General features: G+C 42.7%; 1 protein-coding gene across 11 annotated transcripts in view; it reads left to right on the top strand.

The window, feature by feature from the left end:
- The window catches only part of LOC135577084 (polycomb group RING finger protein 3-like), a 104,930-nt gene that overhangs the window by 53,518 nt on the left and 26,213 nt on the right, over positions 1–25,199 (top strand). For 9 of the 11 annotated variants that reach the window (XM_065044772.1, XM_065044773.1, XM_065044774.1 and 6 more), the window contains 6 exons: positions 5,372–5,468; positions 8,091–8,146; positions 9,265–9,375; positions 10,141–10,229; positions 11,678–11,815; positions 16,366–16,446. In XM_065044772.1, the coding sequence (XP_064900844.1) occupies positions 5,372–5,468; positions 8,091–8,146; positions 9,265–9,375; positions 10,141–10,229; positions 11,678–11,815; positions 16,366–16,446 (572 nt within the window). The remainder of the gene's footprint in view (positions 1–5,371; positions 5,469–8,090; positions 8,147–9,264; positions 9,376–10,140; positions 10,230–11,677; positions 11,816–16,365; positions 16,447–25,199) is intronic. The other 2 variants (XM_065044778.1, XM_065044777.1) reach the window with 2 other exon arrangements.

The following is a 25,199-nucleotide window of genomic DNA, read 5'->3' as shown; positions in this document are numbered from 1 at the left end:
TCCCGCGATTGCTTATTCATTGTTACCTTCTAATGGGGCTCCTTTTGTTTCTTTTGTCTCTGGCTTCACCTCTCAGCCAGGCTGGCGACAACCCCATCCCCCCGGGGGGGGGGGCTCTGCCTCTACAAACCACCCCCTTTCTAATACACCCCAGGATGCCATTGGCCTTCCTGGCCACAAGGGCACAGTGCTGGCTCATGGTCATCCTGCTGTCCATCAGGACCCCCAGGTCCCTTTCCCCTACACTGCTCCCTAATAGGTCATTCCCCAACTTATACTGGAACCTGGGGTTGTTCCTGCCCAGACATAAGACTCTAAGTCCCTGCATATGACAACTCCACAGTTCACACCATGTGTCTGAGGCCATTGTCCAGTCTCTTCTTGTATACTGTCAGGCTTGGGGCTGTGACTACCTCCCTGGGGAGCTTGTTCCAGTGCTCCACCACCCTCTGGGTGATGAACCTTTTCCTAATGTCTAGTCTAAACCTCCCCTGGCACATCTTCCTGCCATTCCCTTGGTTTCTGTCAGTGGTCACTGAAGAGAAGAGTTCAGCACCTACCCTTCCTCCTCCCCTTGTGAGGAAGCTGTAGACTGCGATGAGGTCTCCTCCAGGCTGAACAAATCAAGTGACTTTAGCTGCTCCTCATACAGCTTCCTCTTCAAACTCTTCACCAACTTTGTAGTCTTCTTCTGGACTCTCTCTAGTAGCTTAATATCTTTTTTATACTGTGGCACCCAGAACTGCACACAGTACTCCTGGTGAGGCCACACCAGTGCAGAGTAGAGCGGGACAATCACTTCCCTCAATCGGCCGGCAGTGCTGTGCTTGATGCACCCCAGGACACGGTTGGCCCTCTTGGCTGCCAGGGCACACTATTGGCTCCTGTTCAACTTGGCGTCGACCAGAACCCCCAGATCCCTCTCTGCAGAGCTGCTTTCCAGCATCTTGTCCCCCAGTCTGTTTGTACAGCCAGGGTTACCATGTCCCAGATGCAAAATCCAGCACTTAAGAGAGAATTACCTCCCTTGACCTGCTGACCACACTTCTTTTCATGCACCCCAGGATATGATCGGCTCTCTGGGCTGCAGGCATACACTGCCAGCTCATGTCCAGTTTTTCGTCCACCAAGTCCATCTCCGTAGGGCTGCTCTCAGTCCATTAATCACCCGGCCTGTAACGATGTTGGGGATTACCCCAACCCATGTGCAGGACCTGGCACTTGGCCTTGTTGAATTTCATGAGGTTCACAATGGGCCCACTCCTGAAGTCTGTCAAGGTCTCTCTTGATGGCATCCCGTCCCTCTAGTGAATCAACTGCACTGCTTAGCTTGGTGTCATCTGCAAACTTGATGAGGGTGTACACAATCCCATTTTCTGTGTCATTGATGAAGTTATTAAACAGTATTGGTCCCAGTATAGACACCTGAGGGACACCACTCATTACTGGTTTCCACTTGGACATTGTTCCATTGACTGAAATGCTTTGGATATGGCCATCCAGTCAATTCCTTATGCATCTATGTAATGGAGGCACCCCAAAAGTCAATTTTAGGTGGACAACAAGTTCCAAACCAGACTTTATTCTAGCCAGAAAAGTATAGCCAATAAACTGACTAGAAACAAGGTTTATTCAATTATTTAGCACTCCGACAATGTAAAATACAGGTTTGGATATCAGTTGAGGAAATTATTGGGGTATAACAACATAAGAATAATGAGGATCCACAGTGTGCATGCATATAGTCACAAGAAACAAAACTAGAGGACTCTTTCACTCAGGGGTACCCAGAAGAAACAGTCACTTGCCTGGGTTAGGCAAGGACTCACTCAAGGATATATCCAGCAGAGGAAAATAACCACTCACCACAGGAAGAGGTGAGGCACTCTCAATCCCAGGAAGTTTCCTTAGATGGTGTCCCAGTCTAAGGGGAGGGCTCCAGTTCACAGACCCGCTGCTCCAAGAAGACCACTCAAACGGGGTCTTCGGTGGGGACCCCATTTTATAGCCTGGTCAGATCTGGCTGTGGTCACTTACGTTATGGTCCAGAAGCTTCTCAGCATTTCTGGGCACCTCCTTTGTTGAGGACCTTGTCAATCGACTGAGGTTCCCACCCCTCCTGCCCCTCCAGCTGGGTGGAGGTGAAGTCGCCCTGCCCCCAGGTATGGGGATGGGGAGGATGTGACTGTCAGCACCATCCTAGGTGTGTACATGGGGACAGGCACATTGGGGCACAAAAGGTGCTAAAGAGCCATCAACTGTCCTATTGAAGGCTCCGGATTTCGGATCTGTCAGGGGGATGTGCAACTGCCACAATCTAACAGTCCATCCATCAAACCAATATCTCTCCAGTTTTGAGGCAAGAATGTTGTAGGGGACCACATCAAAGGCCTTACAGAATTCCAGGTGGATGATGTCCACTGATGCAGTCCCTCTATTGTAGAAGGCCACTATATTAGTCAGGCATGATTTGCCCTTGCTGAAGCCATGTTGGCTGTCTCTAATCACCTCCCTGCCTTCTATACGTTTCAACATGTCTTCCAGGAGGATCTGTTCCATGATTTTATCAGGCACAGAGGTGAGGCTGACTGGTCAGTAGTTCCCAGGGTTCTAATTTTCCCCCTTTTTAAAAATGGGTGTGATATTTCCCTTTTTCCAGTCACTGGGGTCTTCACCTGACTGCCATGACTTTTCAAATATGATGGAGAGTGCCTTGGCAACTACATCAGTCAATTCCCTCAGGACCCCAGGGTGCATCTCGTCGAGTTCCACAGACTAGCGTATGTTCAGGTTCCTCAGGTGGTCTCAAACCTGATCTTCTCCTATGAAGGGAAATTCTTCATTCCCCCAGTCCATGCCTTGAAGTTTAGAGGTTTGAGAGATGTGGGAAGAGAGATTACCATTTGCTCTCCTAAGATTCTTCACCTGGCTCATATCCCTCAGGATTGTGAATCTCACCAGGGCATGATCACTGCAGCCCAGGCTGCTATCAGTCTTGACCTCTCTGATTAGTTCATCTGTGTTGGTGAGCAAGAGGTTCAGTAACCCTTCTCCTCTGGTTGGGCTTTCTATCATGGGGATTAAGAAATTATCCTCAACGTACTCCAGGAGTCTTCTGGACTGTTTATACCTTCCTGTGCTGCTTTTCCAGCATATGTTAGGGTGATTGAAGTCCCTCAACAGGATCAGGGCCAGTGAGCATGAGGATTCCTGTAGTTGAAGTAAGAATGCTTCATCAACAGGCTCCCCTTGTTTGGGCAGCCTGTAGTAAACACCAACCACAAGATGTCCTTTGTTGGCTTGGCCCCTAATTTTTACCTATAAGCTCTCAGCCTGTTCTACGCTATTTTTCAAATACAGCTCTGTACAGTCAGTCCATTTTTTTTTTTACATAGAGGGAAACCTCCCTATATCTCTTTTCTTGCCTGTCCCTTCTGAACAGTTTGTAGTCATCAATTACAGCACTCCAGTCATGTGATTCATCCCACCATGTTTCAGCGTCAGTGATTAGATCATAACTTTCTAGTTGCACAGTGGCTTTCAACTCCTCCTCTTTGTTACCCATTCTGTGTGCATTGGTATAGATGCACTTCAGTTAGGCTACCTACCTTGTCACCTTTTCAGAGGAACATGCCCTAATTCCTTTGAGGCATTTCACAGATATTTCCCTGTTGGTTCCTAATACACCAGCAACCCCTGGCTCCTGTCTGGTGCTCAAAACTCTATCCCCCTCCACCACTAAATATCGTTTAAAGCTTTCCTTGTAAGTCTGGCCAGCTTGTTGGTGAAGACCCTCTTGCCCCACTTGGTCAGGTGAATGTCATGAGCTCCTAATAGACCCAGCTTCTCAAAGATACATCTATGGTCATAGAAGCCAAAACCTTGAGTATGGCACCAGCCAGTACACAGCCAGGCATTCACCTGTTCAGTTCTTCTCCTCTTTCCTGAACCCCTTCTTCTGACTGGGAGGATAGAGAACACACCTGTGTTCCAGATCCTTTTAACATTGCTCTGAGTTACATATAGTCTCTTTTGATGGTTCTAAGTTTCCTTGTCACAGTATCATTGGACCCTATGTGGAATAGTAGGAGCAGATGATAATCTGTAGGATTCATCAGGCTGGGAAGCCTCTCAGTGACATAATGAATGTGAGCTCCTGGTAGGCAGCAGACTTCTCTAGAGAAATTGTCTGGATGGCAAATGGGTGCTTTGGTGCATCTCAGTAAGGAGTCTTCAATTATAATACTAATATTTAATGTGCTTTTCTAGTAGCACTGGTTCTAATGTGGTTGGGTGGTTGGATCAACTTTGGTTGCCTTTTTCTTGTCCATTACTCATGTGTTGTTTGTTCTCCAAACCCAGAGTGTTGTCTCTGTTATGCAGGGACACTTTAGGGGAAGGTTCTTCCTTCTGCCACAAGCAGAGACGAGTCCAGTCTCCTTCATTTTGTGAGTTTCTTGTGTCAGCTCAAGGTTGGATTCAGGCTCATCTTCCCCTTGCACAACCTTAAGGCTGGACTGTCACTCAGCCTGGGACAGCACACAATAACGCCTATCAATCTCTCACATTCCTGGATACTGTGCTGCCTGTTGAGCTCCTCTTGTAACATAGCTACTTGTTTGAGGAGTTCTAGCTGGGCACACTTGCAGCTATGACATTTGTCACTGCCTTCAGGTGTTAGGGGGGCTTCCAGGTGCTGCAGCTCCATGCAACCTGAGGTCTGGACAGCTATTTCAGTTCTTGGGAGGTCTGTTTGGGTGGAGACATCAGCATAGGTAGGCTGTAGTGCTTTTGTTTGGGTTTCAGCCTCAACCTTGCAGTTGCAGTGGGTGGATACCATTTTCTCTCAGCAGGTCACAGTCTCCTTATAGTTCTCAGAAGAAAAATGGCCCACTTACTTATAGAATGGTAGTTCTTTTGAAAGATGTCATCCTTCTGATTCTAATTCCCTGGAGACCTTAAGTTTCTGGGTAGGCTTGCACAGCCACCAGTTAGTTGGGGTGACCATCAGGGCTGTAGCCTAAGCCTACAGGTGAGCAGAACAGGCATCAGTCCAACAACTGACAGTGCATTGCCCTTTTTATGAAAACTGCTGACAGCACTCCCAACCAGTGCCACACTCTTGGTCACTAGCACTCCCTAGGGGCTGGTTAATGCATCTTCCTGGGGTTTGAACCCACCATGGGGACTGCCAGCACCACCCAACTCTTGCCCTCTCCTCTCGCAAGACCTTTTGCCTGGCAGCTGGTCCCTGCACAGGCACAGCCCAAGAATGTCAGAAAAGCATTCAGATATCCCTGGCTACCTCACAAGTTTCTTCAAACTACATCTTGTTTTATTTCTTTTTAATTATTTATGTTCTTGTTATTAGTCTGTAGAAGCTGCTTGGTGAAGTATTTGGAGGAAAATAACACCTGTCCAACATGTCGGATTGTTATACACCAGAGCCATCCATTACAGTATATTGGGTAAGTGTGCAGTATGAAAGAAAAAGCACAACTAGTTACTCTGTGGTCTGTACAAACTTTTCAAATACAGCACAATTTCTCTCTACATTTTTTTTTGCTTATCAGTATTTTAAATATATATAAAGAAGCCTCATTAGAAGACAGAAGATTTATATAAAAGAGGTAAGGTATTGAATTCTGCTGTGAATTTGTAGTTCTTATGAAGTAAATATTTTTCTCTTGAGTCGGACAAACACAATAGACTTTATTGTTTAATTTCTGAGTGAAGTTTAATGAGATTTAATTGCTTCTTGTTTTGTATGCCTGGATCATAGAGGTTGCACATATGGAACATCTACATGAATTACACTTTTATTAAATCTTCAGAACAATGACTGGCAGTTGAACAGTGGTTTTTCAGCGACTGAGAGGGTATATTCAAAGACTTTGCAAATACACAGCATTATTGTTGATTTAGTCTTTCAAAGAACTGTTTAGTTCATAGGTGCAGATGAGAAAGTTGGTAGGAAAAAAGTTAGAGTAGTGGCTTCAACATCTTGAATGGAAAAGTGTGTGAAAGAGTTGTGCCTACTTCTTTCCATTCCCATACAGGGCTCCCTTACTGTGTGACCTAAAATGAATGGGGTATTATATCATAATTTCCTTATTTTTCAGTGTATTTTATGTGTATTTGTACATTACCTTTCTTTTTCTTCAACAGTTTCCTCTCATTTTAAAAATTTCAAAGGTATCAGTGAAATGTTTATACCACCTGACTTGGCTGTATCTTCACTAGAGATTTGTACCATAGCAACTTTCATTGATATAAATGTTGAGACTATGTTCACAATAGCTTCTGCATGTTGTGTAGTCTCTTGTCTACCTCCATACAAAGTTTCTTTTTGTTTCTGACACTGCTTCAAATGTGCACATCTCAGTTCTAGTGCAGCTTTTGAAGAAGTGGCTATAGAAAATTAATTTCATTATTTTTCCACTTTCACTGAGAAATGTGCATGTCCTATAAAAAACTTTATTAATTGTTCAAAACTGAGTCTTCAGGAGTCAGAAATAAGATAGGTTTTTCTTATACCTTCCGAGAATGATGTAGAGACTGTACTGGAGTGTATTTTGAAATATAACAAAACAGTAATGATAAATCCATGCCAGTAGGCAAGAAGAAACAAATGGCACTTAAGACAACATGGTTGTCCTCTGTAAAGCTACAGGAATAAATCCGTGTATTGGTTCAGAAACCTGTTTTCAATGCTAAGAGAGGCCTGGGATTATAACCTCAAATTGAGTAGTTAGAAGTGGATTTGACAGTTGTTTGTGGACACTGAATGCACATTATTATGTCTTTTTAAAAACTGATCCCCTTCTTCAGTCTGGGTTCTTTGCTCTATTCCTTCAAAAAATGAAGATGCCCTCCTAGATAAGTATTTTCCTTGAGCTAGTTACAAAATACTGCCCCTTAAAAATTAAAACAGATAGCCTTTGTCCAACCTGCTTTTAGAAGTCTGTGGTTTCTTCAATAAAGAATTAATAGTGAGGAACTTTGTATTATGCCTTAGTTATAAGAATCTGTGATTTAATTCATCTGGGGAATAGGTAAAACAAACACATCTCATGTTTCATCATTAAGAATGCTGTTAAATTCTCATCTCTGCTCTCATACTGATGGCTAAAATAATTCATTTAGATTGAAATGTTTTTGGAGATGTTCCTGTAATCTGTGACATTTAAAAATCCTAACCTGAGAGTCAAAAGCTGGAGTTTGGTATTGTAAACTCTTCTGGGGTTAAAGCCCTGGTAGCAGCTGAGGCTGACAATTTAGCTTGTATTGGATTTTATTTATAGTTTGGAAGTCAGGGTAATGTTCTGGTTCTTTCAGGCAATGACTTGTTTTAGAGTAATCCAGGAAATAGCAGCTTGTGGTTAAACTTCAGTTGAAAACATGTGTTTAGAATCTTAACCAGTCCTGCTTCCCCATCATTTCCTTCCTTATGTCTGTCCACCCTTTTTAGCTAGATGGGATTCTGAGCTACATGATGTTGCTCTTAGGTAAAATGCTGGATTATAAGAGCAAACACAAATTTTCTTTCCTTTGTTCTCTTGTTTTTTTCTTTTTTTCCTCATGTTTTTATAAATCCCAGTATGAATAACTAAACAACCTAGAAACATGAGAGATTAATTAAAAGGGATAATAAACAGTCTAGTTTCTAGAAACAGAAAAGTGTCTAGTGTCTGCAAACAGAAAATTAAAAAAAAATGCTTTTGTCAAAATTGTCAAGGAATTTTGAGAGTTCTGTTACTAATGCACATGCAGGTATATACATCTGTCACAGGATGCCATCCTTTGTATCATAAAGACCATCGTTTATAGCATCCTTCCTAGCATTTCTGTTAAACTTTTGTCAGTTTACCTTTTGTCAGTTCTTGTCTTAGCCTGAACCTTATCTGCATCCCTTTCTTATTACTGTTATCTCATGTTTGATATTTCAGTTATCCAGGATAAATATTTTTATTTCTTATAACATTTAGAGATTTGTAGAGTTGATTTAATACTGAATCTTTTAAAGAGAAATGTTTTGAATCAAGATGGCTAATTTAAACCTTCAATTTTTCTTTTTATTTCCCTGCTAGTCATGATAGAACAATGCAAGATATTGTTTACAAACTTGTGCCAGGCCTCCAAGAAGGTAAGTTTTCTGGTATGACTTTTTTTTACTGAATGTTAGATTTACACATAATTCCTTTACATTAATGAAAAGAGGAAGTGTTCATGGAGGGATGAAAAATACCATCCTTGCTTGTTCCAGTTCTAGCACTACATTTCCTCTGTACTTCAGTGTTTGGGGGGGTTGGTTTGTTTGTTGGTTTGTTTGTTTTTGTTTGTTTGTTTTGTTTGTTTTGTTTTGGGGGTTTTTTTCTTTTTTTGTTTGTTTTGTTTTTGTTTTTTTGTTTGTTTGTTTGTTTGTTTTTTTAATTTTAGACTTGTACTAGCAGTGTTACTGAAAAAACTTCAGAAATTAAAATGCTGGTGTTATTTCAGGAAAAAGTAACATTATGTAAACCTAAATAGCACTACAACTTTTTCATGTTGGCATTCTATAATTTGCATACATTCTTCTTTAATAAACTGTGTGCATATTCATTTCTTTTTTGACAGCTTTGCAGAGTTCTCAGAGGTAGAATACTAGTGTAGCATAAATTTTAGTTTCAGTGAACTTTTCTTCTCCTAAGATGTACATAAATCATTTGCTAGCAGGTACCTTTGCATTTGTGTTCTTATAATTTACTTTGATAATGAACTAAAAGAATGCTTTATAGTAATTGTTCAGTATTATTTTTCAGTTATGTGTTTCTACTTTTATTTAAGTAGAATATTTCAGTCCAATTAAGGTGTCAAGTGAGGACATTATCGGACATTTATAAGCAAATTTGGGTAAAGAGAGTATTTTAAAATTGTTTCTAGGATATTGAAAATCAGAAATATGGATAAAAATTAAAACTCAATATTTTGACAGAAATATTGAAGGGGAAAAACACAAAGTATGGTACGGTATTTAAAACTTATCTTATATGTAATAACAGAATGGTGTCATAATAGCTCTGCAAATGACTTGGTAGTATTCTGTCTCTCAAGAATAAGATCTAGGGTAACTTGATTATGGCAGCAAGAGTAGAGAAGTAGCAAAAAGTGCTAATACCACTTCCTGCCTGACAAGCTTTTTTTACAGAACAGAGGAGGGGTTTGGAATACCTTGATATTGTGCAAGAACATTATTACATAACTAATATTTACAATTTTAAACAGCGGAAATGAAAAAGCAGAGGGAATTCTATCACAAACTGGGTATGGAAGTACCAGGGGACATCAAAGGGGAGACATGCTCTGCAAAGCAACATCTAGCTTCACATCACAATGGTAAATGGTCTTATGTTTATTTTGTCTTGGGATGGGGGTGCAGGCTGCCATTAAGCTGCTGAAAGGATCTGTCAGAGGTAGGTGTCTAGCTAATATTTATTAGCACTCTTAACTGTTGTATAATATTGTACCAGTCTTTCTTGTGCTTATTTATTGTACTATATACAAGAACTCACCATCTAACTGTAGCATTGTTTTGCATCACACTTGTTTATAGAATGTGTTCTTTTATCTGGCTGTATTGTGTTCCTGGTGAAGATCTTCAGTAGTATCTATAATATGCGATAACTCTATAATAAGAAAAGGTTACTTTTTATCCCAGTCCTGAATTACATTAACTTCAGAAACTGCTGTTGTTAAGTGTAATTTTGTGATAGAAATGCTGTGGTGGTTATACTTAAAATGTATGTGTGTGTGTGTATTTATCCAAGGGCAAAGGAATTCTCAAATTTGTGACTGTGAGGAGAGCATATATCAGTTTTACAGAATAGTGAATGAAACTTGCAGCAAGGTGTCTTGAACTGATTTTCTAGGAACCTTTGGATTAGTGTCCACATCTCTACTACCAAGAATAAAACTGCTTTCCAACTTTTTTCCTGGTTAGAAGAGAAGCTGATCATGCTCTGACAAGAGTAATTACTTACAAAAACAAACCCAAACAAAAGAACTCCACAGTTGCTCTTATAGTCTTGACTTTGTTTCAGGATTACCTGTCATCCGATATGTGTAATTTAATTACTGTAATGCTCTGCTTTCTTCTGAAAGGTGAAACTAAACCAGATGAAAATTCAAACAAAGAAACTTCTGAAGAAAAAACAGAAGAAGATAATGACTATCATCGAAGTGATGAACAGGTAGGCGTACTTCTGATATAGGGCATTCCTTAGTTTTATTTTGTATTTCCACTTTAAATGATTATTTTTCTTTTATATACGTTTCTCTATGACAGAGACAAGATATAGTGTTCTCCCATGCTTTTGTGTAAACTTGAGCTTCATCATTTTTATTTAGGTAGCTGTGGAGAAATTTGGTTTTGAGAATTTCATCAAGGTTTGATAGTTATAAATATTTCTGAGTTTCCTGAATATTGGCTAAACTCTGTGTTGGCTTTCATCTCAACTGGATTTCAAGTCATTTGGGACCATTATCTGAGAGTCTACTCCCATGCCACTCCAGTGCATCAGGACTGAATATGTTTCAATAATTAGAATGAAAAGTCTTTTTTAACTTAGCATTTAGTTTCAAGTTTTAAACACAAAACCTGTTTGAGTATGAAACTTGCTATTGGAATATACAACTCATTGCCTTTATGTTTCCCTGCTGTGTCCAAAGTGAATTAAATTTGGATTAATTTTCCATTTAATGATTGTGCAGTGGTAATATTCAGATGGGTTGTGCTTTCTACTAGATAATTTAAGTGCACAGAATAAATCTTAAACTAAAGAGCTTAGACTAGATAAAGAAAATAGATGATTGAGAAGAGGGAACTGAAGCACAGAGATCAAAAGGCCATTTTTCCCATATAATCTTTTGAACTTCAAAAATTTGTTACATCATCTGCATCAGTAAATTTTAAAGTTCAAAATATTCTTTTAAAACATACCATAAATATTAAATTGTGTTACTGGATTCAGAGGTTAGATTAGAAACAGTCATTAAAATTGATAACAGCTGATTAACAAAATGATTTAAAACTATTCAAAATTATTTTAAAACAATTCAATGGGATTTGTTATAATTAAAACAGCGGCTTGATTACAGATTTGATGATGTCAAGGGTCACACTACTTACAAAAGAGAAAGTTAAATCACTTACATATAGACACACACAGGTATATGATTAAAAGCTTATATACAAATCTATAAACACACACATACTTGTGCGCATTAATCCATGGATATTTGAATATATCCACACACACTAACCAAACTTCCAGGGGGGAGGGAAATTACCTCAGGGTCCTGACAGGTTTTTATAATGATATCTTGCTTTGGCCTTGACCTAGGCTGCGTCTGAACTAGTTAACTTTGCAGTTAAAATAAAGCTCTGGAACAAGGCAGCTCTAAAGTTCTGCCTTAAACTTTTGTCCAGATCCTTTTTGAGTTGAATGGTGCTTAACAGTAAGCTGACAAAATACTAGACAATCTTTTTTTTAATGACACGGCATGCATTTCACTTTAAACAATACTGGGATTCAACATTTTCACTTTTTTTTTGACCTAATAAATGCTGTATGTGAAATACATAATGGGAACTGCAGGAAATTCTGTCAACTAGCCCTGTGTTTGCTTTTCCCTGAAGGTAAGCATCTGCTTGGAATGCAATAGCAGCAAATTACGTGGATTGAAACGAAAATGGATCCGCTGCTCAGCACAAGCAACAGTCTTGCATCTAAAGAAGTTCATTGCTAAAAAACTTAACCTTTCTTCTTTTAATGAGGTAATGTTTTAATGTTTAAAAATTATTTTGCAAATGAAAATCTTATGGATTATTTTCAAAATAGTGTTGTTCCTTCCAAACAGATTAAAAAAAAACAAAACTAAGCAAAACAAAACTGGAGCTCACTCTATTTCCTAATGTAAAGGAACAGAAAATGGCTTTTTAGGTTGAGGAGCTGAATGCAGACAAATAGTTTTTTTTCCAAATTTACCTCCCCCCCTTTTAATTTAAGGATGCTAGTTATCTTCCCTTTTTTTCTCCCCCTCTAATACAATGGAGATGTAGCTCTTAGTGGTTATACAAATTTGGCAGTGTAGCTCAGTGTGTTGTTTCATGATCAGTTTTAAAACATACCAAAAGGCTTGGTTATGTGTTTTCCACCTGTGTTAAAACTGACTCCTGCAAGATGCTTTGTTTGGTGGCCTTAAATGAAGGGATATGCTGCCCTAGCAGAAATTTTTCACTTAATGCAGAGAATGGATTATAACACTTGGACACTACCGAAAGACTGATTTAATGGAAAGCAGCGCATATACTTTCTTCTGCTTCTCTACTCTGAGTGAAACTCAGCCTTGTGCAGTATCAGCTGGTGCCACCTTCCCTTCAGGGAGTACATCATTGAACTGTTCGTGGGAAGAAATAATGGTGGAGGGTAAGGGAAGAAAGGGGTTTTTCTATCCTCTGCAAGTTGTGTTATTTCAGATTCTAAAACCAGAACACATAATGGCAGGCATGTGAAAACATTGCCTCTGTTCCCTCTTTGTTGATATTAGTCATAGTCCCCCTCTATCCAGCCTGACTCTCAAACTTCCATCTCTGGAAAACTTCCAAGGATGGTGATTCCATGACCTCTTTGGACAACTTGTTCTGGTGCTTAATTATCCTTGCAGAGATTTTTTTTTTTCCTCCTTATATCCTGTCAGAACTTACTCTGTTTCCATTGATCACCATTGTCTCATTCTCCCACCATGCACCTCAGTAAAGAGCCTAGCTCTGTCTTCTTTATAGGCTTCTCTCAGGTATTGGAAGGCTGTAACTATGTCCCCTTTAAGCCTTCTCTTCTCAAAGATAAATAGGCCTAGTTCCCTCAGCCTCTCCTTATAGGGTCTGTGTTCAAGCACGCTGACCATCTTGGTGACCCTCCACTGAACTTGCTCAAGTTAATCAACTTTTTTCTTGTACTGGAGGGGCCAAAACTGAATGCAGCATTCCAGATGTGGTCTAATGAGTGCTGAGTAAATGGGAATAATCACTTAAAATCATAGAATCATAAAATGGAAGATTGGAAGGGACCTTCAAAGATCATTTAGTCCAAACTCCCTGCCATGGGCAGAGACATCTTCCACTAGATCAGGTTGCTCAAAGCCCCATCCAACCTGACCTTGAACACTTCCAGGGATGGGGCATCCACAACTTCTCTGGGCAACCTGTTCCAGTGTCTCACCATCCTCATAGTTAAGAATTTCTTCCTTACATCCAATCTTAACCTACCCTCTTTTCAGTTTAAAACTGTTGCCTCTTGACCTGTCACTACAGGCCCTAGCAAAATGTCTTTCTCCATCTTTCTTATAAGCCCCCTTTATATATTGAAAGGCCACAATAAGGTCTTTCCAGAACCATCTCTTCTCCAGGCTGAACAACCCCAACTCTCTCAGCCTTTCTTCATAGGAGAGGTGTTCAGCCCTATGATAATTTTCGTTGCCATCCAGTCTCATGTCCAGTCTTTCGTCCACCAGTACCCCCAAGTTCTTCTCTGCAGGACTGCTCTCAAGCCATTCATCTACCAGTCTGTACTGATCCCCTGACCCAGGTGCAGGACCTTACACTTGACCTTGTTGAACTTCATGAGCCTACTCCTCAAGCCTGTCAAGTTCCCTCTGGATGGCATCCCATCCCTCTAGTGAATCAACTGCACTGCTCAGCTTGGTGTCATCTGCAAACTTGCTGAGGGTGCACTCAGTCCCACTGGCTATGTCGATGAAGATATTTAATAGTATTGGTCCCAGTACGGAACCTTGAGGGAAACCACTCGTTACTGATTTCCACTTGAACATTGTTCCATTGACTTCCTTCAGTTTACTGGCTGTGCTTCTGTCGATACATCCCAGTATCCTGTTAGGCTTCATCATTGCCAGAGCACACTGCTGATTCATGTTTAACTTGCTTTCAACCAGGACCCCCCGGTTCTTTTCAGCAGAGCTGCTACCCAGCTTGTAACATCTCATTACTTTGCTGTTATTCTTGTTGAATTTCATGAGATTCTCATCAGCCCATCCTTCTAGCCTGTCTAGGTCCCTCTGAATGGCAGTCCTGTCCTCAAGTGTGTCAGCTACACTCCTCCAGTTTGATGTCATCCACAAGCTTGATGAAGTGGATACTGTGTCCTCCTCCAGGTCACTGATAAAAAGACTTTCAACAACACAGGTCCCAGGATAGACCCCTGCAATTCTCTGCATGTCACTGGCCTCTGTGTAGAGTATTAACTATTAACCACTGCCCTCTGAGCCTGACAATCGACCTGGGTCTTCACCCATCAGGTAGTCCACCCATCCAGATCATAATGTCCCAATTTGGATACAAGGATGCTGTGAAAGATGGTGCTGAAAGCCTTGCTTAAGTCAAGGTTGACAACATCCACTGTTGTCTCCTCATCCATGGATCTAGTAATTTCATTAAAGAAGGCAATCAGGTTGGTCAAGCATGATTTTTTTCCCTTGGTGATTGGGAATAGCCGGCATGGATTTACCTTTGCCTTTATGTGCCCAGAAATGGCTTCCAAGAGGACTCACTTCATGATTTTCCCAGGGATCACCAAAGTGAGACTGACTGGCCTTTAGTTCCCTAGATAGTCCCTTCTTGCCCTTTTTGAAGATTGGTACAATGTTTCTCCAGTCACCGAGTACCTTCCCTGATCTCTGTGACTTTTCAGTGATGACAGTGTGGCCTTGCAATGACATCAGCAAGCTCTTGTGGCACCCTTGGATGCATCTCATCTGGTCCCATGGACTAGTGTGGGTTGAGATTTCTTAATAGATCCCTGACTCAGTCCTCTTTTGCTACTGGCAGTTTGTCTCCTCCTTGAACCCTGTCTCTAGGCACAAAATGGCATGGGAGACCTTGTTGATGAACACCAACACAAAGAAGGCATTGAGTACCTCAACCTTATCTGCAGACACTGTCACTAAATTTCCCACTCTATGCAGCAGTGGGCTTACATTTTCCTTGTTTATACTTTAATTGATAATGTAGCAGGAAAAGTTTTTCTTGTCGCCCTTGATGTCCCTTGCCAGTTTCAGCTCCAGCTGAGCTTTGGCTTTCCCCAAATCATCCCTGTATATCTGGGCAGTGTTTCTATATTCTTCCTTTGTAGCCTGCCCTCACTTCCATCTCCTGTATATGTCATTTTTCTCATGAGCTCCCTTTAGGCAAGCTGGCCTCCTGATACATCTACTCATTTTTCTGAGTATTGGGATGGACTGTTCTTGTGCTTGGAGGACATCCTTAAAGTCTTGTGATCTCTTGAGCTCCTTTGCCCTTCAGATCTGCCTCTCATGGGATCCCACTTACCAGCTTCCTGAAAAAGCAAATTTCTGCTCTACTGAAGCCCAGGATCTGTACTCCGCTACTTGATTTTCTCGCTCCCTTCAGGATCTTGAACTTCACTATTTCATGGTTGCTACAACCAAGGCTGCCATTGATTTTCATCTCCCCAGAAAGTTCTTCCTTTTTGGTGAGTAGTAGATCCAGCTGTATGTCACCTGTAGTTGGCCCATCTAGCATCTGTGTTAAAATTCCTAACACCTTTCAGAAACCTGGATTGCTTTCTTAGTAATTACACCTTTTTCTTTTGTGTTTAAACTTACTGTTCCACTGCAGCAATCTCTGGTTTTACAACCTACTTGGCCCTTAATGAAATGTATGAATGTTCATTCAACAGTACTTGTGTTTCAGGAGTCCTCCGTCTCCCTTTAAGGGCACATGGCATTTTTGTGGAAACAGTGTATTGGTATGTCCAGTAAAAAATATCTTTTGAGGAAGAAGGCCCTAAGGATGCAAACACTTGGTTGAATGCTATAGACAAATCCTGATTTGAGTTATTGTCTGTCAGCTAAGCCATGTTAGTGGACTGCATGCATATTCTTAGCTTGCTCAGGTTCTGGTAAAGTACCATTAGCATATGCCACTTTCATGGTGACTTACCGTTTCAGTACGTCACCTTGCAGTCAAATAGGCTAAGGTCATGTGCATGATCAAGTTCTTTCAAAGCCGACATAGAAAAATAAAACCAAGTATAAAGTGTCTGCAAAAAAAGTCCTTAACACTGATCTATAAGTAGGGAATAGCCTTTTATAAATGTATTTTCAAAGTAGAGAGTCACTTGCTGAGTACTGTGTAAACAATTTTCATAGCATGTCAAAGGACAAAGCTGTCTTTACATGAGAATTGAGTTCTGTTTCTTTGATCTTTTTATTGGGAGTTACCTGAAATGTATTGTTTCAAAGCCATGTTCTGTGTCTCAATAAATTAATTATTTCTTCTTTTTACATCAGCTGGATATATTATGCAATGAAGAGATTCTTGGCAAGGACCATACACTCAAGTTTGTAGTTGTTACTAGATGGAGATTTAAGGTATGACACAACTGCTTTTCATCAAAATTTTCATGTTCCATGTAAATCATTAGCTGACTAAAGAACAAAGTTCATAAAGCATACATCATGCAGGCCTATACTGCAATAACTTCAAAATTGTTAAAAGATTTATTTTAAAATGTGTAATAAACTATTTTTAAAAAATATATATTTTTCTTAACTCAAAAGAGAAAAATAGGGGAAAATGTAAAATGTTCCACTAAGGAAAAGGGGATATTGATGGCAGATGTCAATTTAATAGTAATTAAAAATATATAAGGTAAAGGAGGCTAAAGGCATTGAGAATGACATTTTTCTCAGCCATGTCAGTCAGATACAACTAATATTACTGTGTGTAGATTGTTAAACTGGTTACAGTGCAGAAGAGACAAATATTCAATGCATTCGTATTCTGTAATTTGGAAGAGAGAGGCTGAATATACTCATTAAAGGAGGTGCTCCCGACTTCAGTTCAAGATGCTTGTAGCAATGTTTAGTAGGCATAAACAAGGCTGAGGAAAGCAACTGAGTGGGTCTCTAGATTACTGATGTTAGTTTATCTAAACAAAACAAAACCAAAACCCCATACAAAAAAACTTAGAGCTGAAGAGTAAATGATGGGGGATTCATAGTGAGTATAATTTATCAATCACTGGTTATTTATGGCCACCCAAATAAAATTACTGTAAGTATGATGAAATATCAAGTTGAAGATCTAGGATACAAGTCACATCCAGAGTATCAGGGTGTGTGCCATTTGGGAATGATAACTTTGAAAAGGGGTTAGTGTTCATAATGGACATGCAACACAACACAAGCTTCTAGGATAATATTGTGGTATTATAGAAAGATGTAATACATTTGGATGCATAAATAGAAGGGATGAATGAGAACAGGTAGGCAATTTTTATCTGTCTATGAAGAAATAATTAATTTCAGATTGGGAAATGGAAGGTAGGAGACTGTGGTCAGTTATGACATATTCATGAAGTACCTGGAAAAGAGGTTAAATAGTGAGGTGACACTGGCACTAATAAAGTTATTCAAGACAGTAAAGATAAATGTTGGTGATTAAAGGTTCCAGGAGGCTTTTACAGTACTGGATGACCAGGTGATAAAAGGGCACCTAAAGTTCAATATGGGTAAATGTAGAGATGCATGCTGGGGAAAAAATGTATCTGAACTTTATATATAAAAACAGTGGGGTCTGAGTAGACTGCCATCAAACAGAAATCAGGTTTTAGGGTTACACATCAAGATATCGGCTCAGTAATGGTTTAAGAAAAACCCAGAAGAAAAGCTAGAAATTATTAGGAAAAGAATAGAGAGATAAACAAGAGCACTGCTGTGCCTCTCTATAAATCTACTGTTTACCTGTATCATGAAGACTTCTAATGTTAAGAGTGGCATGGAAAAGGCAGCAACTGTAAATGTTTTATTTGGAGAAAGAGATGAAGAGTATCAAGTGAAACTCGTAGGTATGAGGTTTATACTGAACAAAAGGAAGTGATTTTGTTGTAAATTCCATTTACTCTGATAGGGGATTGAATTGGGGGAGACACAGATGTCACGGAGGCACCCTGAGGCTAGTTTAAGGGACAACAGGGTCCAAAACAACTTTTATTAAACCGGTGAGAAACAGGGTTTTAACACTCCAAAAGTGACTTAAATACAGGTTCGGATATCAGTTGAGGAAAATTATTAAGGGGCAGCAACTAATACAACAGGCGGTCCACAGAGTGCATGCACATGGCTTCACCAAAACAATGCCGGAACCATCTCTGAGTCCAGGAGGAGTACACACTTGCCTGAACACGGTGCGGGATTATTTTTAAAGAGATACATGTACTCGTAGTGAGTACGGAAAGTTAGTACACTCGCGATTCTGCGAGGGTAAACTTATAATACACTCACAATCCTGCGAGGGTTAATTTACTTACACATGCAAATGTGCACGGAATATTACACATGCTTATGTGGAAGCACGGGAGAAAAATACACTCGCGATTGTGCGAGGAAATAATTTATACACGTGCTCCTATTGAGCACAGAAAGTTACACGTGCAAATGTGCATGGAAAGTACATGTGCTTGTATTAAGCACGGAAAGTACGCATGCAAATGTGCACGGAAGTTACACGTGCTTATGTGGAAGCATGGGAGGAAAATACACTCGCGATTGTGGGAGGATTAATTTTACACGCGCTCATATTGAGCACAGAAAGTTACACGTGCATATGTGCATGGAAAGTATAAATATACTCGCAATCCTGCGAGAAGTTTTACTCACACACGTGGCGGCAAGGCAAGCAGAGTCTCCATCCCGGGGAGGGGGGTTCTCGGCGGCAGCATCTTGCTCGTGCTCCAAGAGACCCGCGACAATGGGCGGAGTCTCGACGAGAACCCCGTTTTTTATAGGCTGATCAGATCTGCCTGTAGGCATTCCAGAAGCTTCTCTGCACCCCCAGACTGGCCGTGGGGTGCCCCTGAAGCCTCCAAACATCCCCCACACTGGTTGCGGGCGCCCAGCGGCTCACTGGCGCCTAGGCACTCCCTTCTCCTAATGGCCCTGGCCAGGGTGCTCTGGGGCCAAACAAAAGAAGCTGTTAACATCAAACAGCAGAGAGAGAGAGGGAGATGTGCCTACTCCTTCCATACTGAAGGAGGGAGGGGGAGAGAGGGGGGTTTGCATCCTGCCACAACGGATCACAACCAATATTCATTAATAAGAGCTTTTATGAATCATAGAATACCAGGTTGGAAGGGACCACAAGGATCAACTGGTCCAGCCTTTCTTGGCAAAAGCACAGTCTTAACAACATGGCCCAGCACCCTTTCCAGCTGAATCTTAAAAGTATCTAATGGTGGGGAATTCACCACTTCCCTGGGGAGATTATTGCAATGGCTGATTGTTCTCATTGTGAAGAATTTCCCTCATGTGTCCAATCGGAATCTCCCCAGAAGTAATTTGTACCCATTGCCCCTTGTCTTTTCTATGTGACTCCTTGTAAAAAGGGAGTCTCTATCTTCATTGTAGCCACCCTTTAAATACTGGGACATGATGATAAGGTCTCTCCTAAGCCACCTTTTCTCAAGGTTGAATAAACCCTGTTCTCTCAGCCTTTCATCATATGGCAGGCTTCCCAGTCCTTTGATCATCTTTGTAGCCCTTCTCTGGACCCTCTCCAGCCTGTCCACATCTTTTTTGTATAATGGGGACCAAAACTGAACACAGTATTCTAGGTGTGGCCTGACAAGCGCTGAGTAGAGTGGGATAATGACTTCCTTGTCTCTGCTGGTGATGCCCTTGTTGATGCAGACTTTCCTTGCTGCAGCAGCACACTGTTCACTTACACTGAGCTTGTTGTCCACCAGGACCACCAGGTCCCTTTCCACACAGTCGGGTAGATCCCAGCCTGGGCTGCACTCATGATTTTTGTTTTCGTGGGTGCAAGACTTTAAACTTGTCCTTTGTTGAACTTCATAAGGTTCTTGTCAGCCCACTCTTCCAGCCTATCCAGGTCTTCCTTCAGGGTGCCTCTCCCTTCCGAAGTGTTCACTTTTTCACTCAGTTTGGTATCATTGGCAAACTTGATCAGACTATTACTAACAGCAGATAACTTTATACAGTGTATTAATGTATTCCCTCACACACTCAGTCATAGTTATCCAGTTGGAGAAATATCAGGGAGACCAACCCCAGCTGTGTACTCAGAAGCAGTGTCATGCTGACATGCCAGTGGCTTCTAGGTAGGTGTTCAAACAGTCCTTTATGACACTTCTCTCTCTGTTGATACCTAAGTTAAACTTACGGTATTGTCAATTTTCATTCAGTTTCACAGAATCACAGAATCAAAGAATGTTAAGGATTGGAAGGGACCTCAAAAGATGATCTAGTCCAATCCCCCTGCCAGAGCAGGAACACCTAGATGAGATTACACAGGAATGTGTCCAGGCAGGTTTTGAATGTCTCCAGAGTAGGAGACTCCACAACCTCCCTGGGCAGCCTGTTCCAGTGTTCTGTCACCCTCACTAAGAAGTTTCTTCTCAAATTAAGTGGAACCTCTTGTGTTCCAGTTTGAACCCATTACCCGTTGTCCTACCATTGGTTGTCACCGAGAAGAGCCTGGCTCCATCCTCCTGACACTCACCCTTTATATATTTGTAAACATTAATAAGGTCTCCTCAGTCTCCTCCAAACTAAAGAGACCCAGCTCCATCAGCCTTTCCTTATAAGGGACATGCTCCACTCCCTTAATCATCTTTGTTGCCCTACACTGGACTCTCTCCAGCAGTTCCCTGTCCTTCTTGAACTGAGGGGCCCAGAACTGGACACAATACTCCAGGTGTGGTCTCACCAGGGCAGAGTAGAGGGGAAGGAGAACCTCTCTGGACCTACTAACCACCCCCCTTGTAATACACCCCAGGATGCCATTGGCCTTCCTGGCCACAAGGGCACAGTGCTGGCTCATGGTCATACTGCTGTCCACCAGGACCCCCAGGTCCCTTTCCCCTACGCTGCTCTCTAATAGGTCATTCCCCAACTTATACTGGAACCTGGGGTTGTTCCTACCCAGATGCAAGACTCTACACTTTTCCTTGTTATATCTCATTAAATTTTTCCCCGCTCAACTCTCCAGCCCGTCCAGATCTCCCTGGATGGCAACACAGCCTTCTGGCATGTCAGCCACTACTCCCAGTTTGGTGTCATCAGCAAACTTGTTGATAGTACACTTTATTTCCTCATCCAAATCGTTGATGAACATATTGAATAATACCGGCCCCAGTACTGACCCTTGAGGTACTCACTATATACAGGCCTTCAACTAGACTCCGCCCCATTGACCATGACTCTCTGGCTTCTTTTCTTCAGCCAGTTCGCAGTCCACCTCACTACTCCATTGTCCAGACCACACTCCCTCAGTTTAGCTGTAAGGATGCTGTGGGAGACTGTGTCAAATGCTTTACTGAAGTCAAGGTAGACCACACCCACCACTCTGCCATCATCTATCCACCTCGTTATCACCTCATCACCTCATAAAAGGTGATGGTTGGTCAAACAGGACTTCCCCTTGGTGAAGCCATGTTGACTGCCCCAAATGACCCTCTTATCCTTGACATGCCTTGAGATCACACCAAGGATAAGTTGTTCCATCAGGTTCCCAGGGATGGAGGTGAGGCTGACTGGTCTATAGTTACCCAGGTCCTCCTTCTTGCCCTTTTTGAAGACTGGAGTGACATTTGCTTTCCTCCAGTCCTCAGGCACCTCTCCCATTTCCCAGGACTTGGCAAAGATGATGCAGAGTGGTCTAGCAATGACCTCAGCCAGCTCCCTCAGCACCCACGGGTGCATCCCATCCAGACCCATGGATTTATGGATGTCCAGATTGCCTAATTGCTCCCTAACCCAGTCCTCATCAACCGAGGCAAACTCCTCCCTTGTCCCGACCTCCTCTGGGGCCTCAGCAGTACGGGGCTCCTCAGGACATCTTCCGGCAGAGTAGACAAAGACAAAGAAGGCTTTCAGTAACTCTGCCTTCTCTGTATCTTCTGTCACCAGGGCACCAAACTCGTTCATCAGTGGGCCTACATTGCCTCTGGTGTTAGTTTTGTCTGCCATGTATTTGAAGAAGCTCTTTCTGTTGTCCTTGACCCCTCTTCACCAGGTTTAATTCTAAGGAGGCCTTAGCTTTCCTAGTTGCCTCCCTACATCCTCTGATAACAGCCTCATATTCTTCCACTTGAGCTTACCCAGCAGTTCCTTGTTTAACCACGCAGGTCTCCTGGCTCCCTTCCTTGACTTCCTACGTCGGGATGCTCTGATCTTGTGCCGGGTAGAAACAGTCCCTGAACGCTAACCAACTATCTTGGGCCCCTTTACCTTCAAGCAGCCTTGCCCATGGGATTTCCCCCAGCAATTGTTTGAAAAGGCCAAAGTTTGCCCTGCTCAAGTCCAGGGTTGCAATTCTGCTTGTTGTGCTGTTCCTGCCACAGGAGATCCTGAACTCCACCATCTCATGGTCGCTGCAACCAAGGCAGCCTTCAACCTTTACTGCTTCAACCAGACCCTCCTTGTTAGTGAGGATGAAGTCCAGCAGTGCACCTCTCCTAGTCGGCTCCTCCACCATTTGCATCAGAAAGTTATCGTCAAGGCACTGGAGGAACCTCCTAGACTGTGGCTGGCTGGCTGAGTAGTCCTTCCAGCAAACATCAGGGAAGTTAAAATCCCTCACAATAACCAGGGCCTGTGACTGTGAGGCTGCTCTCAGCTGCCTGTAGAAGGCCTCATCAACTTCCTCACCCTGATCTGGTGGCCTGTAATACACACCTACAACAGTATCACCCCTGCCAGCCTGCCCCTTGATCCTGACCCATACACTCTCAACTCGCTCGTCATCCACTCCTGGGCAGAATTTAGTACATTGTAGCTGCTCTCTCACATAGAGAACAACTCCACCACCACGCCTGGCTGGCCTGTCTTTCCTGAAAAGGGCATAGCCATCCATGACCACATTCCAGTCATGTGAACTGTCCCACCATGTTTCTGTAATTGCCACTTCTCTGATGTTTGCTGGAAGGACCATTCAGCCAGCCAGCCACAGTCCAGGAGATTCCTCCAGTGCATTGATGATAACTTCCTCATGCAGATGGTGGAGGAGCCGACTAGGAGAGGTGCACTGCTGGACTTCATCCTCACTAACAAGGAGGGTCTGGTCGAAGCAGTAAAGGTTGAGGGCTGCCTGGGTTGCAGTGACCACAAGATGGTGGAGTTCAGCATCTTGTGTGGCAGGAACAGAATAGCAAGTAGAATTGCAACCCTGGACTTTAGCGGGGCTAACTTTGGCCTTTTCAAGCAATTGCTGGGGGAAATCCCATGGGCAAGACTGCTTGAAGGAAAAGGGGCCCAAGACAGCTGGATTGCATTCAGAGATTGCTTCTTCCACGCTCAGGATCAGAGCATCCCCACACGAAGGAAGTCAAGGAAGGGAGCCAGGAGGCCTGCGTTGTTGAATAGGGATCTGTTGGGTATGCTCAAGCAGAAGAGGAGAGTTTACAGGTCATGGAAGCAGGGGCTGGCCACTTGGGAAGAATATAAGGCTGCTGTTAGAGGATGTAGGAAGGCAGCTAGGATAGCCAAGGCCTCCTTAGAATTACATCTGGTGAGAGGGGTCAAGGACAGCAAAAAGAACTTTTTCAAATACATAGCAGATAAAACTAATACCAGAGGCAATGTAGGCCCACTGATGAATGGGGTGGGTGCCCTGGTGGCAGAAGATACAGAGAAGGCAGAATTACTGAATGCCTTCTTTGTCTCTGTCTACTCTGCCAGAGGCTGTCCTGGGGAGCCCTGTACCCCTGAAACCCCGGATGAAGCCAGATCAATGGAGGAGTTTGCTTTAGTCGATGAGGACTGGGTTAGGGAGCAATTAAATAGTCTGGACATCCATAAATCCATGGGACCAGATGGGATGCATCCGCGGGTGCTGAGGGAGCTGGCTGAGGTCATTGCTGGACCGCTCTCCATCATCTTTGCCAAGTCTTGGGAAACGGGGGAGGTGCCCGAGGATTGGAGGAAAGCAAATGTCACTCCAGTCTTCAAAAAGGGCAATAAGGAGGACCCGGGTAATTATAGACCAGTCAGCCTCACCTCTGTCCCTGGGAAAGTAATGGAACAGCTTATCCTTGGTGCCATCTCAAGGCATATCAAGGATAAGAGGGTTATTAGGGGCAGTCAGCATGGCTTTACCAAGGGTAAGTCATGCTTGACCAACCTCATAGCCTTTTATGAGAATGTAACAAGGTGGATGGATGATGGCAGAGCGGTGGATGTGGTCTACCTTGACTTCAGTAAAGCCTTTGACACAGTCTCCCACAGCATCCTCACAGCTAAGTTGAGGAGGTGCGGTCTAGACAATAGAGTAGTGAGGTGGGTTGCAAACTGGCTTAAGGAGAGAAGCCAGAGAGTGGTAGTCAATGGTGCGGAGTCTAGTTGGAGGCCAGTATCTAGTGGAGTGCCTCAGGGGTCAGTACTGGGGCCAATATTATTCAATATATTCATTAACGATTTAGACGAGGGAATAGAGTGTACTATCAGCAAGTTTGCTGATGACACTAAGCTGGGAGGAGTGGCTGACACGCCAGAAGGCTGTGCTGCCATCCAGCGGGAGCTGGACAGGCTGGAGAGTTGGGCGGGGAATAACCTAATGAAATTTAACAAGGGAAAGTGTAGAGTCCGGCATCTGGGCAGGAACAACCCCAGGTTCCAGTATAGGTTGGGAAATTACATATTAGAGAGCAGTGTAGGGGAAAGGGACCTGGGGGTCCTGGTGGACAGCAGGATGACCATGAGCCAGCACTGTGCCCTTGTGGCCAGGAAGGCCAATGGCATCCTGGGGTGTATTACAAGGGGGGTGGTTAGTAGATCGAGAGAGGTCCTCCTTCCCCTCTACTCCGCCCTGGTGAGACCACATCTGGAATATTGTGTCCAGTTCTGGGCCCCTCAGTTCAAGAAGGACAGGGAACTGCTGGAGAGGGTCCAGCGTAGGGCAACCAAGATGATTAAGGGAGTGGAGCACCTCCCTTATGAAGAAAGGCTGAGGGAGCTGGGTCTCTTTAGTTTGGAGAAGAGGAGACTAAGGAGGGACCTTATTAATGTTTACAAATATATAAAGGGTGAGTGTCAGGAGGATGGAGCCAGGCTCTTCTCGGTGGCAAACAATGATAGGACAAGGGGTAATGGGATCAAGCTGGAAC

The sequence above is a fragment of the Columba livia genome, chromosome W (genome assembly GCF_036013475.1).
Source record: "Columba livia isolate bColLiv1 breed racing homer chromosome W, bColLiv1.pat.W.v2, whole genome shotgun sequence".
Classification (NCBI taxonomy): domain Eukaryota; kingdom Metazoa; phylum Chordata; class Aves; order Columbiformes; family Columbidae; genus Columba; species Columba livia.
The sequence above is the reverse complement of the archived record's forward strand: the minus strand, read 5'-3'. Positions and strand labels throughout refer to the sequence as shown.